The sequence below is a fragment of the Rhea pennata genome, chromosome 8 (genome assembly GCF_028389875.1).
Source record: "Rhea pennata isolate bPtePen1 chromosome 8, bPtePen1.pri, whole genome shotgun sequence".
Classification (NCBI taxonomy): Eukaryota; Metazoa; Chordata; class Aves; order Rheiformes; family Rheidae; genus Rhea; species Rhea pennata.
Window position 1 is genome coordinate 2,924,266 of NC_084670.1, and position 15,317 is coordinate 2,939,582.

At 47.3% G+C, this 15,317-nt stretch overlaps 1 protein-coding gene across 1 annotated transcript in view; it reads right to left on the minus strand.

Moving 5' to 3' along the window:
- The window catches only part of ROR1 (receptor tyrosine kinase like orphan receptor 1), a 156,074-nt gene that overhangs the window by 7,514 nt on the left and 133,243 nt on the right, over positions 1–15,317 (minus strand). Inside the window, exons 5-7 of the mRNA XM_062581653.1 lie at positions 4,791–4,918; positions 4,069–4,386; positions 2,969–3,214 (exon numbers count right to left, since the gene is read on the minus strand). Of these exons, the coding sequence (XP_062437637.1) occupies positions 2,969–3,214; positions 4,069–4,386; positions 4,791–4,918 (692 nt within the window). The remainder of the gene's footprint in view (positions 1–2,968; positions 3,215–4,068; positions 4,387–4,790; positions 4,919–15,317) is intronic.

Genomic DNA, 15,317 nt, shown 5'->3' on the forward strand with positions numbered 1-15,317 from the left:
CGCGACGGCCAGCTGCGATGCCCGCTCCCTCTGCGCCAGCTTCCTTCACAGACAGGCAGCAAGCAAATAACTTCAGAAACATGAAACCCTCTTCTCTCCCTGCCCAGCGAGGCGTAGCTGGGACATCGGATATTCGCCGCCCTCCAGCTGACTCCTGGCTTCCCGAAGCTTGGAGAGGAGGCGCAGCAGCAGAGCAAGGTGCTGCCCGGCCGAGTGCCCGGGCCGGGCGGCAGCCCCAGCTCGGCGCGCAGGGACGGGCCCCCGGCGCCGCTCGGCACGGCGCCCGCGAAGCCGGCGCTGCTCCCTGCGGCAGGCAGCTATTTTGCACGAGCGCTCCCAAGATTCAGGGTGTACGTACGCGTGGATGCGACCACGAGCTACGGGGCCCCCGGAGCTTGGCGGATCACCCTGCCTTGCAGGAGGGTTGTTTTAGCGCAGCTGTTTGCGAGAAGATGGTGAACGTCCGCGGCAGGATCGGGCTCAGCCGATTCCGGCGAACGGGAGCTGTTTTATTATTCCTACAGGGTCATTCGGGTTTGTTTGTCTGCGTTTTCCAAGCTGGATTTGTAGAAGCGCTCAACGGCTCACACAGCTATCTTTCATGCTCTTAATTAAACATGAACTTGATCCGAAGCTTGGGCTTGGCTCAAGTTGTGACACAGGCTGAGTTCATACGCTTCTGCGTGTCACTCTGCATAACCCCTCTCCTCTCCTCTCCCCGTACGGGCTCGCGCAGTCCCTTTGCTCCCCCCACATGCTCTTTTTTGACCCTCTGTTTTCGATTTAGCTGTGCCAACTGTGTTTTCACTGAGCAGAGAGGAAGCCCAAGCAGCTCTACAGCCAGCGGGGAATGAGAGAGGACCTGGCCCAGCCTTTGCAAAGCCTCATGCTTGAGCTGCTTCGCGTTTTACATCTTCCCACATTCAAGACAGCAGGTTTTTACATAACCATTGAATCTATTACAGCTTATGAGACAACTGGAAGATACTGTTGAAAGAAGAGAGAGCATCCACAAGAGGCAGACAGAAACCTGGGCGCTAGTTCATCACCTGAGCTCTTCCAGGCAAACAGAATTATTATTCTTCTTAAGTAGCAGCCCCCGCCAATACAGCTCATTAGGTTAATAGGTTTCCTGGGAGCCATCCCAATTAAATCCACTTCCCATCTAGGCATGTCCTGGTGAGGCAGAATGCACAATACTTATTAAAATGTGCCTCAACTGGCTCTTTCAGCCAGTGCAAAATGAGCAGAATGCAAGTCCCACATGGTATTTTGTTTTTAATATGCGGATTAGCATTTAACAATTAAATTACTGCTCACCTGATAGAGCTCTGTTCATCTGCATTTAAAATAACAATGCTATATAACTGCACGGGGGTACAGTTTAATGCAGTGGTGAGAGGTAATTAAAATCCTTGTCAGGAGTTCTTCAAGCCAGCCAATCTCATTTATTTTCTAGCAAAAGGTTCAAATTGCAGGTTTTTGTAACGTGTCCAAAAGTGCCCTGCTTTCAGCTATTTCAGATCAAAAGACAGAACCAGTCCTAGGATTTCAGACCCCTTCCAGCAGGAACTCCCCCCCACAACTCCGAGTTATCCCAGGTGGAATGCAAAAATATGGAAAACACAGGAGGTGCATGGGCTTGGCCAAAAGGTCACACAGTGGCAGCACATATTTTGTGTGTGTGTGTGTATGTGTGTGTGTACATATACATACACATACAAAATCATACCATTTTTTTTTTGCAGTCAGTCTATCACTGTACCTAACCAACAGGGAGAATAATGCAAGTTATACGCATGCAAGTTAGATGCACTGGAATAACAGAGAAAGAAATACAGGCTGCTAACAAGCTTATATGAATTTTAGAGAGGGTTTGAGATGCATTTTATATAGCCCAGCTTATCTGTGCTTCCTCCTTGTTCAGTAAGAACATAATTTAGATCCCTTTTTGGCATCCAGGAGAATCTTTCCATTAATTGACGAAGACTTTGGAGTGGGCTCAGACCATGTCTGACTAACGAATGTTCACAGCCATAACCAGAAATAATTTAATTTGGTTCTGGCTATAGAGCAGTAACATCAAAACGCATCTGCTTCCAGGGAAAGGTAATGTTACTGGGACAACTTAAAGTTTTGCCTGAAAGTTTCTACTGAGAATTTCCCGAACACTTCCAGGTGCATTTCTGGGGTGTCCACGCAAAATTGTATGCTTTCTTGGAATGCTATCAATATTGTTATTTTTTAAAGCAGATCAAACAATTAGGAACTCTTTATTCAGGTCCTTCACCACTTCCCCTGGGTCTCAGAAGCTAAGAGTAGAAATGAGAGCTGAATCTCAATTACGGCTCATTTTGCAAACTCAAAATCCAGCGAGGGCAGTTCTGTAAACTCAATGCTAAAATACGGCTAGTGAGATTTGGCAAGACCATGTCTATTTTTTAAACAAGGCCTGAGCTACATTAAGTGAGGTTTACATTTATTGAAATGGCTCATAATAAACAAAATGAAATGGAGAATGTTTTGTAACTACTTGGTGGATCAGTGTCAAGAGTGCAAATCGGGTGAGCCTCGTTCCTCTGGGCAAAGCGCTCCCGTCAGCTGTACCGGCCACCCTGCAAGCAGGGACCAGCGCCCTGGCCACGCGCTGCTGCTCCAGCACCTCCAGGGCAGCCGAATGTCGCTTACGCAAATATTTTCATGCTGCCACTTCAGGGGCGCCCCAGATGCGGGCAGGGAGCGCTCGCAGGTCTCCTGCTTGGGGTGCCGCGGCTGTAGCTGCAAACGCTGTCTGCAGTCTTCCGCCCTAGAGCCCTTCTGCGCTGTTCTCGGGGATTGCAAAGCCACCCCGTGCCCGGCTCCGCCGAACGGGCGTCGCGGCACGAGCGCGCGGGCGCTGCCTTCCTACGATAAAGCGGTGCCCCGTATTTTTTTCTTTTAAAACGGATTGCAAGAGGCCGCTAGTTACCGCACGCGGGGACATCACAAAGCTCCGACTTGAAGTTCTCGTCCAAGGTGAAGCACCACGGAGCTTCCTTCTGGCTGCCGGGGTTGCGGCAGTACGAGTGGCCCCCGTTGAGCTCGGGGTAGCGCACGGCCGTGAAGGTGTGCGCGTGGGGGTACTGCGACACCCACGGCTGGCACTGCCGCCCTGACCGCGTCACGCTCACCGTCCCCCGGTAGTCCACGCCTGTGCTGTTGTAGCATTTGTGATCTGCAAAACAAAAACAAAAACAGAAAGAACCACCATCCAAGCAGTGGATGCAACGACTGCTTGGGGCAAGGCGGGGAGCGCTCCCGTCCTCGGTGGCCAGCGCGGGCGCTCCTGGCGTCGCCGAGACTGAGCGCCTTTCTGCTGGCCCCTGGCCTGGAGACCCAGCTCGGGAGCGAGGGCTCCCCGCATGCCGCGGCCGCAACGCGGCGCCTGCTTTGCATTCGCATTCCTGGGAGGATTTAAAGCTTATGGCTCTGTAATGAAAACAGCTTATGCCAAGCATTTTTAATATAAGATACACAAAAAAAGCCAAAACTACAGTGGGAAGCCGCACCGCACGCGTTCCTGCGACAGGAGGACTTTGCGGGAGGCGCGGCGTGAGGTCCCGGCCGACCAACGCGGGAGAGTTAGACCCTATTAGGTGGGGGGATTATTAGGCCGGATCCTGACCCTACGAACGCCCCGCGCTGCTCAGCGCTCCGAAACTGCGCCCACCGTCCTGGCAGGGTGCATCAGGCCGGCGAGGGGCGGCCCCGGAGGCTGCGCCGAGACCACCGCCGTTTCCCAGCGGCAGGATGTTTACGGGGAAGTCGGGGTTTCCTCCGCAATATTGCGCCGAGAAGGACCGAGGCCAGTAAGCCGCTTTTAGCATAAACCCAGGGCCGGCTGCAGGAAAACGCGGCGGCGTTCCCGCTGGCTCTGCGCTCGTCGCCGCAGCCCCGCAGGAGCTCGGCAAGCTCTGAGCAGTTTCTGGGAGTTTTCAAAGCCCAGCGCTAGCTCTGATCGTGAGGCAGAGGCGCTTAGATCCAACACCCATAATTGTTTGCTTGGAAACACCGAGTGCTCCCACTTACTTTTATTTATAGGATCTGCCATTGGAATTCCAATCCGGATACAATTTACAGCTTCCGGGCTATCTGGCTGGGGAAGATCTTCGCAGTTGGGCAGCTTTAATCTCATCAGAATCATGGGGTTCGATCTTGCAAAAATATACTCTGTCTGGCACAGGACGTTCTCCAGGATTTCACACTCATCACGGCACAGGTCTCGCGGCTTGGGAGCGGACGAGGTCTCGTCGCAGTAGGGGAAGGCGTAATGGCACAGCGACGGAATGGCGAACTGGGAGCATTTATCCGACAGGTGACTGGAAGTGCCAATCATGGTGAAGGCAGCTGGAATACACACAGAGGAGTCTACTTAACCCGGTGGGAATTTTATGCCTGCGCTCTCGCCTTCGCGGCACAACCCTTACTTCCCGTCGCAACTATTATTTACAGGCACCCAGGCAACGAACTTGCCATCCGGAAATGCAGGGCACTCATTGCATTAAAAACTATTAACGACGTGGATTTCATTGATAGAAAAAAATACACCTGTTTCTTCCCCACTGGGCTGATGTTACGCGTGCTACCACGAACGCAGCACCCCGGGGCCACGCAGCGGCCCGAGCAAGCTCTGCCGGGGCCAGCTCGCGGCCCAGCGGCGGGGACAGCAAACAAACGTAGCGTTAAACTCCGGCAGCTCTTTGGAGCAGGACAGCTTCTCGGAAAAGAAGGAAATGCTATTTTTCACCCACCTGTGATCTGATTTTCTATTTCACCTTGCATGTGTAAAGACTCCATGTATATGGTTCGGTTCCCGATAAATCTTGCACACGCGATGCCCCTGTAGGGCTGGCAAAACCCGTCCTCTTCGTACTCGTCACTGAAACGAAGCACACGCGCGGCAGGGTGAAGCAGCCCGCTTTTTGCATCTATTCAGGAATAGCATCAGCACTGTTTAGAAGAGCAAACATAAATTGTCTGGAAAAAAAGATTTATATTTATTTAAAGCAATTACGACACTATTTTTTACTTTCTGGCCAAACTTGAACTCCGATAGCAATAAACATAGCAGGAAGAGGCATACCAGCAGAGGCAGAATTAAAACTGCGTATTAAAAATCGCACCCCTTCCTCCACAGATACCCTTCAAGTGGGCAATGTCTCCTCCATGTTTTGTGAGTGTGGCAACAGTTATTCCTAAACCAGAACCAAAGCTAAAACAGGAGTGAAGTGGACAGACTTCTTTCATTAGGTGCTTTGGTTTATACAGTATAGGCGGCATTTAATACATAAATCCAGATGTGAAAATATTTGCCAATATTCTTCAAACAAAGCAAAGAAAGGGAATTACCCAACCTCTGAAGAACAGACCCGTCACCGCTTATTTTGAACAGACAGTCAGCAGCTAACTGCCGGCACATAGCGCCGGTACGTGATGAACGTTTGAGGAGGAGCTTGCGTTCACCACGGCAGCGTGCACCCAACTGCACGGATCACCTCGTCTGCTCCCCTGCTTTGAGATTCCTGCTGGAGATGTGGGAGAGGTTTCCTGAAAAGCTGCACGGCCAGGCTGAGGCCTGGCAGAAGACGATGCCTAACGGAGCATTTACTAAAGACTTTGTTAGTTGTGCTGATTCCCAAATTAGGAAAAACGATATTGGGTATCATACTCCCCGGAGTATAATCATGTCTGGGTAGGCAAGGAGTTACTTTCTTTATATGCTTTTATTTTGACCGTTCCATCCTGCAAAATTCATCCTTCTCTAGGCACTGAAAGCCTAAGAGCAGAATCAGACTATGCTGTTAATAGCAAAAAAATCAAAAAAAATCAGAGCTTTTTAATCAAGTCTGCCATTACGTTTAACAAAAGACACTTTCATCCCCTCCTGAAGACCTGGTAGTGAGCAAGCGCTTGGAAATGCAAATCGCAGCTTGGCTCTTTGATGTCCGCTTTGATTGTACGCAGGGCTTAGAGCAGGGACCCAGCCTCACAGTGCAGCTCCCCAGCGCCCGTCGCAGCGGCGAGGGAGCGCTAATGGGATTAAGGGCAGAAGCGCCAGGACTAGCTTCCAGGACGCCCCAACGGCTTTCGGCAAACGCTTCAGCAGCGAGCTCCAGAGCAGCGCTCCAGCACTCACACTGCGTTATTTTCCAGTTCACATGAAGAAGCCACAAACCATGAATTAAATACGTAATTGATGAGTGTGAAGACAGGTGGGAGGGGGCAGGGAGGAGCAGTGGTAGAGATGCAAGCCTCCTTCCACAGTCATTTCTCAGACTCCACTTCACTGGATGATACTCACAAGATGTTCCCAATTGCTGAAGTACATGGAACAACGAAATTGCAAAAGCACCACCTTTAAACTGCAAACTCAGCTCTTCATTAACTAGAGCGTGGGTAGGCTGGGATGTCTTGGCTTACGGTTACTAGCCAGCTACTACAGGGACTCTTGAGATGTAAACCTGAGGCACGCAAACACATCCACGAGTTCCCACATGGAGCTGGCTCTGGTTAAAATACTTCTACTCTGTTGGTTCTTGAAGAAACAAAAAAGGAATACCAGCTGAAACCCGAACTGAAAGGCCACCATAGCTACCTGGATGTCCATTCTCCAATTTTTAACCAATAATCAATCAATACATTATCCAATAATGAACAATTTATTATGGAATTTAACTTCAGGACTACACCTAGCAGCAACTGCTCTTGAAGGCAATCAAACATCGCTATTTAAACATAGGGTTAGGCAGACAGAAATCAGAAGGAATGTGATTAACATATCAACAAGCTTCTCACACTAAGATTCACCTTTGAACTAAAGCAGATTTAACTGAAATAGGTGCACACAGCAAGGGCCATGAATGAGCTAGGACACCAGTTTACCTTGATGGAAATGCCCTGAGGTGCAGGATTTTGGAGATAATCTCAAAATGTGAAGATTAGAGTGATGAGAGCAGCACAGACCTCTAAGACTCTTCCTCCAGGGGCTGAATGCCACAGTTGAATTCACGGAGGTAAAACATAAGATTAGTAGCTCAGATGGAGCAGGCACTGCTCTGAATTGTTTTGGAAATCAGCTCCATTAATGAGGCAGAAGGATAACTCAACTGAAAGGAACAGGAGTATCTGAGAACGACAGAAATAACCCTGGGACGAGAGATTACTCAGTCACCTGGTCTCCGCGCTGAGAGCTGCTGAACCGGGCGGATGATAACAAAGTTGTCCTGGGAAACGCTGGGCTACTACAATCATCTACTGCTTCTGACAGCTTGGAAGAGTTCAAAATAGCTGCTCCCTCCGATAGGAGTCCTGATTACATCTTGGCAGCACTTTGCTGTGGTGAAGTTACTGGCACTCGCCCGCCAGCAACAGCGGGAGCCCCACGTCTCCCTCCCTCCGCTCCTCATCATCCTTCCTCAGTCTCTGCGTCAGACGAAATCTCCTCCTGCCTCTGCACCTCTGCACGAAGCCGATCCCCCTCGCTCCCGCAGCTCACTTCCTCGTGTGCATCCTCTCGCTGCTTCCCGTGGGATGGCTCAGGATGAAAGTTTTGTCGCACAAGGCCTGGTCCCTCACCAGGAATCTCTGTGTTCGTCTTGGGCCCCAGAACAGGGCGCCTGGGGGCAGCAGCCTGCTCTTCATCTAAGACGTTTGCACCGACCAGAACACTGTGAAGGCTCAACAGGCTCCCTCTGTTCGCCAGAGGTTTCGTCCAACGGTGGGCTTACAAAAATGACCTCAAACCCGCCCAGAAAAGACCTGTGGCCTGCCACGGAGTCCACAATAGCAAGCAGAGCTCATACACACTTTAAACAGATTCCCCTACCCTTACAGCTGCCAGCAGTTGTGATGCCTGGCTTTAAAACACAGCTATCTGCTTCTTAGGCTTGAGACGGAGACCATCAACTCGCTCTCACGCAGTTCAAGTTTTACATACTTCAAATGCTTTTTGTAAGCTCATCGCAGTTTCACTGTTCAAATATGGATCTGTTCCACAGTCCTGATCCACCTCAATCTTGAGCGAAAGAATGGGTCCCTTTGGCCCAAACAGGAGATGAGTTAAGCCTGATTCATCAGTGAATGTGTTAAAATTTACGTACAAGCTTAAATCCCAAAGAAATGGAAGTCAATTTAAGTACTTAGGCATTGCTAATTGGGGACGGACTTAATTACTTGCATAAATTTTCTACTGAACCAGAGGTGTGACCAGTGAGCAATTTAAAATCACAGACATTAGCCTGCAGGGAGAACTTAAATACTGATGTCAGGAGCAGCTTGGGAAGCTCGTGGGATGGGGCCCTCTCTGCTCAGGTGCTGCACACCCACCCAGACCTCTGCTTCCTGCACCCCATAAGTCCCTGGCAACGGTTCAGTTAACAGGACAGAAGAAAAAAGAAAAGAGTTGGATTTTAATGACTGACAGATGATAAAGCACTGCGCTGTTTTACGATTATTTCTTTTCAAATTTGGTTTCCACTGTTTTCTGTTTGACTCTTAATATTCCCGGGCTGGCCCTGATGTTTATCTTGGAACTTGCCCATTCCTTCCAGATCCTGCTGAGGTTCCCCATGTCAATACTTTTGGCTTAACGTAACAGTACCGCGTATTAAATTTACACTATACTCAGGTGTCCTTAAGTATTCGATTGAACAAAGTTTACAGAGGACTGAATAAGAGCTTTGAAGAGTATTCACACCACCTAACCTAACCCAACCCAGAGCCTGCATCAGAATGCAAAATCTGCCGTGGGGCTTCATACAGCCCAAACCGGAGAAGCTTCTTTCTTTCTGTTGATTATCGAGGGTGCCTAGAAAGATCAGCAGCCTAACCAGGCTCGCACATCTCTTTGGGTACATCTGAATACAAGTAAGCACCTGTATGAGTGAAAATAAATGAATGCAACTTCAATCACAAAGACCAAGACTATTACTCGGAGGCTCACTACAGATTTCTCAGCAGTGACCTGGATTTCTTCTGGATATTCAGCACTTGCTACGTTACAGCAAGAGTCCCTGCTCATACTGGCAAGATAAGCATGCAAAGCAAACGCAGGACATACAATAGAAGTCAACAGCAGAGGGGAGACATGTGTCTTTACACTCATTCTTCGCTGACAACCCTACTGCCACTGCATATAAGTACTGAGAAAGCATTTCGTAAGAAAAAGGGGACTGCAAGCTGGGAGCTGGAAATAATTGTGGATGCACTGCCAAGAGCCTGTCTTTCACATGTTCTTAAAGATGGCAAAGGTCTTGACATGTATCACCTAGACAGAACCAGAGGGAGAGACCAAGTCACAGCAGAAAAAAATTTGCAAACAACTGACAGAGAACTCACTGTTACCACTTGGGTTCATTTTCCCCTCATTAATTTTCTTCTGTTTTCTGTTAGCGATATTTACATCTGTCAACTCTGGTCACCAGCAGCTTTTCACATACTGAGATGGTAATAAATTAATAAAATAAGCCTAAACCAAAGAATGGCCAGTGCAAGTAATTCATGCTTTTCCTCCCTCCCTGTGCTTCTTGCTCAGGCCATCCCAGTGGCTGTCTTGGTGTTACCTGACTTCCCAGTGAGATCCTGCTCTTGTGTCTAGGATAATCTCTTCTACCTCACCTGACTTTGGGATATTAAAGAGGTAAACATGAAAGGTAATAAAGCAAGAGAGAGCTTATGGCTCCACATGCAAAGCTCTTACAGAGAATAAACAAACACATTCAGAAAAGGCAGAGCGATTTCAGACTGTGAAGCCAGCCATCTGTGGGCCTGGCACCGCTACGTCACTGTGGTCTCAATGCAAGGGTGCTTCCTGATGCGAAATCGAGGTGTTGTTTCCATAAAGATTATCTAGTTACAGATATCTACCAGTCCATATGGCTTCCCAGCTCTTTTCCAGTAAGAACACCGTAAGCAACATCCATGTGGGACCAGGACCAAGTGCAGCAAGCACTCGTGAGACAGCAGTTCTTGTAGGCTTGTTTCGTATGGGAGAGCCAATAACGTGCAAAAATTCAATGCAAAATCCATGAGTTTGGGCTGGGGTCCCAGGGAAGTTAGTTCAATGGGCCATATCGCTAGAGGCCTCTATCTCTTCTGCTTGTGGTGCTGCAGCTCCCACGACTCCACAGGTTCGCTTGCCATGCAGCACAGGACCCTTCTGTTGCCATCTGCAGGCACCAAAGGTTTCTAATTGCCTCCCTACTTGAAACCCAAGAGCAGCTTTTCAGGCACCCCCTAACAAACCCATCGAGCTACCTTGTGGCAGCTGAACAGAAATTGCCTGAGACTCCACTGCCACCAGTTCTCAATTTGCTTCTTACCTAGTTATACTAATCCTACACACCTTTGCACAATCTGCCTTCTAAATACATTCCACTTCAGCAAGATCCTATGTTGAAGTCTACTTTAAAACATCTTGCCATTTCTTTTCTAGTCTTTTTCCAAATTACAAGAAATTGTGCATATCTTAATGTTCCTAGCAAACACCAAGGTCTATGAGCTAAGTTTAGAAAAAGCTTTGTTACAGTACTTTAACAAATGAGCTCATTTAGAAGTATTTAATAAATTAATAGAAGGGCTAGACCTTGTGAGATCATGCTATATTCATTTTTACAATATTCAATATACTCATAATACATACTCCAAATATATGGGCAGTCATGTCTTCCATACCCCACAGATTTCTTTTTTTTTTTTTTTTGCCTTTGCGGAAGGATTCATGTGAGTGCAATGAGAAAGAAGCATAAATGCAGGACTAATTTTGAAATCTTGAGAGAAAACAGGCAAAGAAGAGATCTGGAACAAGGCAAGACCAAGTCCCCAGTGCTTTAAGTGTCCTAAGAACAAAGACAGGAGCACAGCTCTCCCCCTGCACCCACGCTCCAGCATTGGCCTGCTAGGATATATATATTTATGCTTACAACTGTTAATGCATTACTTGGATTAGGCTGTTGGATTATCATTATTTTGGCAACCAAATCTTCAGCTGACACCGATGTAAATAGATGAACGTAGTTAAGAGACAGTGAGGACTTAACAAAATCAGTAGGCGACTGGATACGACAACGTGCAGCGATGCTGCCGGGTGGTGGTGCCAAGGTCTGAAATCGCTCCGCAGCCCTGCCGCGGGCTTCGCAGGCTGCTGCTCCAGCGAAGCTGAGTTCAGAAGGAAAACTGGTAGGTGACAGCGTGGAGCAAAGAAATCTGCTCAGAAAACTGTGCAGTTAATTAATAGGCACGTCAATAAATTTTTATTATTACGGATATCAAATAAACCCTTTGTACATGTATTAATGCTGTATAATTTATTTTTACATTGTTAAATAAATTGTATTTTGTTCCATATTCATGTTCCAACTTTACACAGAATAAAATGTTAAAGAGTTTATACTTGGCAGATACCCCTTAAAGCAAACAGATGAATAATATTCGGTCATACTTTCCAAATGAGCAAAAAACAGTTGCTAACTTTGAAAATGGGAACATATTGGCTCCGGTTCATAACAATATTTCAGAAATGTGAGGGCTGTATTTTGCTTTGCAAAAAGAAGAGAACTGCCCAGACTTGCATGTCACTGGGTAATTTAAGGAAAAGCTCTGTGTAACATAAGCTATTGCTGTTCTGACACCCCTGTAAAGTCGCAGGGCAGCTAGGGTTTAAATGGTTCACTAGAAAAGCGCGGGCATAAAACAGAAAATTAATAACGCTGCCGCTTTGTCATCATTAAATTTACAGTCCCCTAGCACCACCGATACACCTGGTTCCTAGGAATGATCAAAAATAACTCAGAGAGCAAATACGACCTGCCTAAGGAACTACGCCGCCCCGTCATTTGCTGTTCCACGTGAGACGGCGACAGCGGGTTTCCCCGACGCCTCCGCGCAGGGACGGCCGGAGGGTGGGCACGGAGCGCGGCGGGCGCCGGCGCGCGCTCCCGGCGGGCCCAAGCCCCCACTTTTGGAAGCTTAATAAAATTAGTCTCTTAGGCAACTAATCCCTTGGCAAGGACGTACCGAAGCAATTATTACTGTACGTTTCTCTTTGTCACCGTAAGAACGTTTTAGAGTGTCTCCATCAAAATTACTCACTTTCGGAAAGCAAAAGCTGCCTAGAAAATCTCAACAGTAGCATTTATGAATTTAAGCGTTGACCAAAAATAAATAAATCCTCTGCATTGTTAGCCTTTGAGATTCACTCTTTTTCTCTTCTTCAACGCTTCACAACGGCTCCTTCCCCACCAAAGCTCCCCGGGAAGCCACCGCGCATTCGTGCAAGCGGGAGATGCCGCCCGGGCGCGGGTTAGGAGACGCCGCCGGCGCTCGGAGCTCTCCCGGCACGTTCCGCGCAGCGCTCCGCCGGTGAACCGCAAATCCCGAGCCTGCAGTTACGCATACGGCAGGCAACTTCTCGCACTTACGTTCTGTTTGCCAAAGCTAGTTTAAGGTTAAGTGCTAGGAACCCTCCCCGAGAAACGCAGGCAGGGTGCAGGCACCTCCCCAACAGCCTGATCCGGACAGCAGGGACTTCAATGCTCCGAGCAAGCAGCGGGCACGAGGACGCTTCGAACGCCCGCGAGCAGAAGAGACCGGGAACAATAACGAGGGCTCAAGTAGCACCTTTTTTGTTTGCCTTTCCTTAACTCTCTTTTGTCAAGTGTCCTTCATTAAAAAAAAATTAACATTTTAAATTTTCCAGTTAGCATTGCTAATGCTGACTGTCTCCTTCACATCCGTTTACTCGCTGCTGGCCACCGAAACCGCTGAAGCACTGAGAAAACCAGAATTTGCTGCACGATAGACTGCACGATGGCTTGCAGCGACACGGGGCTACCTGCGAAGCAACATCTTCCAGAACTGAGAGGGAATAACACCCAGTCATAACTGAGAACGCCGCTGAGGAAAGCATTTAATTTGGAGCAAAAGACGATTTTTATGGCGTATCGTGCAGACCCCCTTGGTAACACGGGAAAGTATCTTCATTTTCAAGCTGTTTTTCCGTGCGGTGATTTTTCCTTTCTTTCTGTCCTAGGGAAGTATGACCAAACAACCCACTCTCCGGCAGAGGGCTCCGAGAGACCCGGTCCTCTCCTCGATAAAGCTACTGGCGATGGTGGGTGACCCAGGAGGGGCAACTTCTTGCAGAAGGTATTTCCTGCTTCCTCCTCGGCCTCCGAAGACTGCGATAAAGCTTTGAACGATCCCTCACCGATAGAAAAACTTGGAAGGTGCCGTACGTCACTAGTGAACACTACAAAATGGGGCTTCGGGACTTCTGCAGCCCATTTCCTCTCGCACCGACTCGCTCCTGCGCTACCTTGTTTTCTTAAGCCACAGCTTTGTTTCTGCTCCTCCCGCCCCTCTTCCCTCCTTCTAAAATTTAATTTGTCTTATGTGATTCAAATAAGTCTTTCTTTTGGTGACCTAATATTTTAACCTTAAACCTGATGAAAAACAGACTGTGCAAATCCGACACTCGAGTTAAAATTGAAACACATGCCTCAGCACAAGTTAATTAAAAATAATACATGTAACGTTAGCTTGTTTAAACTATTATTTGACCAAAAATTTTCACTCATCAACAACTAGTACAGTCCACAACTGCTGCAAAAATACCAGTAACTGCCATAAGCCAAAACTCACTGCAGAAAGCAGCCGTTTTACCTTCTGCTTCTATTTGCAAGGAGTTTGCTCTCTGAAGGCCCTAGTGAAGACGCTGGGCCAAACTGGGAGGCCGGGCATACCCAGCCGCCTCTGCCTTTTCCTCCCGCTACCCCAGGAAAGCCCGTAGGTCGCAACGTGCTCTCCTCTGATTTCTGGCTGAGGAATTAAATGAATTACTAAATCAATTCTGACCTCCTTTTTTTTTTTTTTTTTTGTTCTTTTTTAATGTCTGGATGTGGCAAATAAAGACGGAAACACGTTCAATTTTGCAGGGCTGCCCAGCTGGAAACGCTGCAGGCTGAAAACGTTTGTACGAGCAGCTCCGAAAGCAGAGCACAGCTTGCCGGCAGCGGCCTGTTGGCAGCAAGCACGTAACGCGCCTCCGCTCCGCAGGTCTTTCGCAGCTCCTAACCGCGATTCAAGGTGGGAGAAATGCTCTTCTCGCTCCAAACCAGCAACAAGATTTTTACGACGCAAGTGGCAGAAGAAGGAAAGGGTATGAGTTTTTCTGGACTGGTTGCCCGAGTTTGGAGGAAATGCGATTTATTGATATTTACCAATAAATTAAACTATCTTAACTGCCTTTTTTTTCAGTGTTTTATTTTATTATTCAGTGTGGCAGCAGTTCAAAACAGTAATTTGGTAAAATTTTGATAAAATTCCTGCACCAGAATGCTATCACTTAATGCTAGCTTGCCACTACGAGGGATCACAAATTTCTAAGATACTTTGCACGTGATTACTTGTGTACGTTGATGCAAATTGCATTGAGACTACTTAGAAAATTTAGTTGTAACACTTCTCACTAAAGGAGCACAGCAGTGTCTGCCAGACTTACTACTTGTTACGAGCTTCTCCATGGAGCGCTGGGCTGAACTTGTGCCACTAAAACTTCAGCCATAATTCTGAAATTAATTGGTATTGATAAGCTCATATGCATGTAATGAGTTATATTAATGTGCTCCCTCACTAGAAAAATATTATTTAAGATAAAAGTAGCTCAAAGAACTGTTTCTAAAACTTTGTTTTAATAAAGTCTGCTGTGGCATGCTTTTGCAGTTGTACTTTATCAAATCTAAAAGCCGTTTTTTATCTTTGACTAGGTGAAATGCTGGTTTGTATCAATACTAACTCTTATCGTGGTCTGGTAATATAGAACATGTATTTTACAACTGCATAAAAATTAAACAAGGGTTACGGCAAACATCATTTTAAAAGGCATGCATATATACCATCCATGCAGCAATACAATTTATGCATAGGTTATGAGAGATGAAAATCAAAGGAAATTCTGGTATTTATATACCATTGCTCCTTTTATCCAGCTGAGGAACTTTATTTTGGCAAGACTACTATTGCCTATTTCGTCCCACAAAAATGCCTTATATGCCAAGGATGGAATAACAACATTCCTGTATTACTCACACAGAGGAAAAATACAGAAAAATCCCACAAATGTCGATGGAGTTATTCTAGTTTTACACCTGTATGACTGAGACCAACATCTGAAGCAGCCACAGCTCTTAAAGCTAAGAGCAAACAAATTGCCAAGAACAAAACTTCCAATAAAAAGCAAATAGTCTCCAGATCATTCCTTCACATTTATTACTACTCTCCTT